The sequence below is a fragment of the Pundamilia nyererei genome, unplaced genomic scaffold (assembly GCF_000239375.1).
Source record: "Pundamilia nyererei isolate P.nyererei 1_Seehausen unplaced genomic scaffold, PunNye1.0 scaffold00321, whole genome shotgun sequence".
Lineage (NCBI taxonomy): Eukaryota > Metazoa > Chordata > Actinopteri > Cichliformes > Cichlidae > Pundamilia > Pundamilia nyererei.
The window spans coordinates 14,687-19,087 of NW_005187722.1; the positions used below are offsets into that span (position 1 = coordinate 14,687).

General features: G+C 36.7%; 1 gene segment (V, D, J or C); it reads right to left on the bottom strand.

Moving 5' to 3' along the window:
* Positions 1 to 2,364: 2,364 nt before the first annotated feature.
* Positions 2,365 to 2,811, bottom strand: LOC106456503 (Ig heavy chain V-III region 23-like). The segment is given in 2 exon segments: positions 2,365 to 2,678; positions 2,766 to 2,811. Coding segments are annotated over 2 exon segments (360 nt in total).
* Between the last annotated feature and the right edge of the window lie 1,590 nt (positions 2,812 to 4,401).

Genomic DNA, 4,401 nt, shown 5'->3' on the forward strand with positions numbered 1-4,401 from the left:
ACCCTACTGCCTACTGGTGATGGCCAGAGGGGCCGATGGCGCGATATGGCAGCCTCGCTTCTGTCAGTCTGCCCCAGGGCAGCTGTGGCTACAACCGTAGCTTGCCTCCACCAGTATATGAATGTGAGAGTGAATGAATAGCGGCATTGTAAAGCACTTTGGGTGCCTTGAAAAGCGCTATATAAATCCAATCCATTATTATTATTATTTAGTGTAATAACATAAAGAAACTAAAAATAGCATGCTTGCAATGACTGAATGCACAGAGGATGCAAGAGTGAGCATGTGCAAAACACAAAAACTAAATGCTTTCATAGCCAAGCATACATGAAGGACAGGAACCACCAGATGCTCTGGAAAATCTGCTTTATTGTGCACCTGATCCTGGCCTGCTCAGGTGTGGGTGTGAGCTCCACCCACTAATTACCTAAAAGAAAGGAAACCAGAAAACAAGGCCAGTCACCAGACCATCACTATAGAAAGATGCTAGAAGAGTAGCTTGAATTTTAGAGTTTGTGTTTAGTGTTTGGAGACAAAGAGATGAGATTTTAGGAAATGTGTTTTAGCAATTCAGAAAAACTGTAACAGGTTGTTTTCTAAGGATGTTCATGTTGATGTCATTTTTTTAATCTTTTCCTGACTTTCCATATATAAATTTGTTTTAAAAAATATATCTCAAGGTTTTAACCCCTTAGCAGTCCAATTAGTCCCCTAAACCATCCAATGTACCGTGGGCGGTACGTCCGACTGCTAACAGGTTAATGTTACCAATTAGATGTGTATTTGTAATTTTTAAACTAACATTATTTATGCCTTTTTTTAGATGGACAGCAGACAGGAAAGCAGGGAGAGTTCATGAAGACACACGGTCAAATCACCTGTTTACTGATCACCTGTTTACTCCATTAGCTGAACTGGCAACCTTAGATTTTTTTTTCTTTAATACGTTTTAATTGCTGTGTTTTATGTTTAACTATTTATTGTAATCTATTTTAAACTCTGACATGGGTTGGTGGTTCTCACACATAAAGACATAGCTTTAGTGTTATGGAAATGCATTTATTTTCTTAATGGATTTTTTTCATGCGAGAAGTGAGCATGAAATTGTTCATTTTTATATTTCCATCATTTTTGTTTTGCAGGTGTCTGAGTTTTCGCACAGGTCTGTCAATATTTTGTACCACTGTGCGGTATCGCACACAGTAATAAACAGCTGTGTCCTCCGTCTGCAGATTCTGTCCTGTTATTGTTGCTGTTCTGGCAGAAGTGTCTCTGCTGTAGCTGAACTTGTCCTTTAAAGCATCATTTTGCCGAAGACCACTAGTACCCCACTGATGAAAAATCCAATCCATTGCTTTTCCTTCACGCTGTCTGATCCAACCTGTTGCATAGCTGTCATCAGTTAAAGAATAACCAGAGACCTGACAGGTGACAGTCAAAGACTGTCCAGGCTGCACCATCCTTGAGTCTGGCTGGATGAGATCAATACTGTACACACCTGTGGAAACAGAAATCAACAGTAAACCATTATTTATCTGATTGTTCTTCATTTTGAATGTTTTTTTGTTTGTTTTTTATTTCAATCCACTAAAAACTCCTCACATGATCCAGCAGCCAGCAGCAGTATCAGAGCTAACATGACTGCAGTATAAACTGAAATGATGTGAGCTTGGCTATCTCTTACTGACACATTTATCACACTCCTTTAAGATACTATTATTTGCATATCCTTTACATTTTTTTTTTTACATTGTGATCAGCTTCAGTTATAAATGCATAATGTTACAACTTGAACTGTATCATATTATTGTATATAATTGTGCAATATATTGTATTCAATTGTTTAATACCATAAAAAAATGCCATACCATTAAAAAAAAAGGAAAAGTGTTGAAATAAAACCTGCTTTCATTTTTTTTCCTTTTCAGTTTTGGAATTATGTGATCCGAGTGTAAGAAGCACTTCGATGTAATAGATTTGAAAAACAAAAAAAGAAAAACACACAAGACAAGGACAGCTCACACATCTCTGATAGTGGCAACGTTTGTAATTGGTTGGAGTTGTCGATATTTGAATTTGTACTAGAATATGACTGCAGGACTAAGCTAAGAGCTCATTGTTGTTTTTCATGTTTGATTTCTTCTGAAAATTTAAATCCACAGCTTAATGCAAAGAAAAAGGATAAAACTTGTTGTTGAAAAATCATCATTGTGCATCATTATTTCTGTTAGTGATACATAGACCATGATTTTGGTAAACACATTGGTATAAAGTCATTGTCTGCTTAGTAAAAATCATTTTTATTTTTGTGTTTTACAAACATGCATTCTGAAGGATTTTGTATGGCTCTTCAAGCACCTCCAGTCACTGTGAGGCTCCAGCACAATAGTAAACAGCAGAATCTTCAGTCTTCAGACTGTTCATCTGCAGATACAGCTGCTGTCTGTTGTTGTCTCTGGAGATGGTAAACTGGCCTCTAACTGACTGACAGTGATAGATCTCACCACTGTCATATCTGATAGTGGCAACCCACTCCAGTCCTTTTCCAGGAGCCTGTCTGATCCAGCTCATCCAGGAGTTGCTGAATGTCAATCCAGAGGCTGTGCAGGTCAGCCTGTGGGAATCTCCAGGACTTATAACTGCTGGTTCAGACTCAGTTAGAGTCTGACCATAAATACCTAACAAAAGAAAGGAAAGTTGTCATGCTATAAACTGGTAAATTAATGAAGTCAAAACATCTTAGTAAAATAAATAAATAAACAAACCTGTCCAACAGAGAGTTAAAAGCAGCAGTTGTGCCCTGAAGTCCATACTGTTAAACTGTGAGTCCACTGCTCTCTGTCATCCCCTCTGCTATAAGTAGAAATGAAAAACATCTGAGTTTGCATTGACTCCTCCTCACCTGCTGCAATGAACTTTGCCATTTAGTCATTATGTATTGAACCTGGGCAATTTAATTGCCTTATACTGTTAGATTGAAGCTATAAATGTATTTCATTCAGTAAATGTTAGAAAGATACTATATAGATATATCACTATATTTGTTAAAGTCACTTGTCTTTCTTTCTTTTTTTCTTTCTTTTTACAAAAATCTGTTTGTGTATGTATTTATCATCATTAGTATATTATGATTAAAATAATATATATAATATTATTATATTATTTATTTTATATTTTTTCATATTAATATATTAGTCTGATTATTATTATTATTATTATTTATTATTATTATTATTTAGTATAAGACAAGTAAGGTAAAGATTGTTCTGGGAGTTGTAGGGTTGGTTTATATGACACATTTAAAGGTTGTGGTATTAAAATTTAGTTTTAAGCTACAAATATGAATAGAATGAATTACTAAAGAAATAAAAAATGTCTGACTCCGTGGAGAGGTGCTTACAATAAATAATCAGTAAGGAGAAACAGATGAAAACTGATCAAAACTGGGCATCTGGAAGGCTGATAGCATACAGGGCGTGTTGTAATAGCTATTGTAGAGGATGTGCAGGTAAATGTTTTTTTATTTTTATTAATAACTTTAATCTATGAAAAAGGCGTGGCACAATGCTGGAAAATACAAACTTGGTGGGTGGGGGACTCTTCAAACCACTAGTCCTTTGCGTGACTTGTTTCAGTTTATTTACAGTGATCAACTATGTGTTCACGTTTTCTGCACTTCATCATTTGTCTGTGTGATAAAAAAAAACAAAAAAAACAAAACAAAACCCTCATGTCTTCTCATATTACATCACATTGTGACTTTGCGTAAAATCAGTCTTAAATGCTCAACTTGCCATGATGCTTGAAATCAGTGAGGTTTTTGTGCACCTGCTCCTCTGGTTTCACTCACTGTGCTTTGTCGGGCACAGAAGTAAACAGCAGAATCTTCTGCTGTCAGGCTCTTGATCTCGAGGTACTGAGTGCTGCTGGGAACGTCTTCAGTCATGAGGAAACGACTTTGAAAGGAGCTGCTATAGCTAGCAGAGTTTGAACCTGAATTCATTCTACCAATCCACTCCAGAGCTTTCCCGGCCCTCTGTCGTATCCAGCTGAAATATCCGCTTGTCATGGTATAACCAGATACGATACATGACATCTTTACTGTCTCTCCGGTTCTTTTCAGCTCAGAGGATGACTGATCCAGCTTAACATCACTCCATACTCCTGTAAGCAAACAGATCATCAACGGCAGGTTGTGGAATTCTTTTCGAGTAAAAATCTTCCCCTGCATAGTAACAATATATCTGCATGCTACACTCTTCCTAGAAGGCACAATAATGCTCCTCCAGCAATTGTAGTGAGATTTGTTAATCGAAAACACAAAGTAGAATTGCTGAGACGGTCCAGCCTTTTGAAAGGAAGTGGAGTATATCTGAATGAACATCTTACAAAAAGAAATGC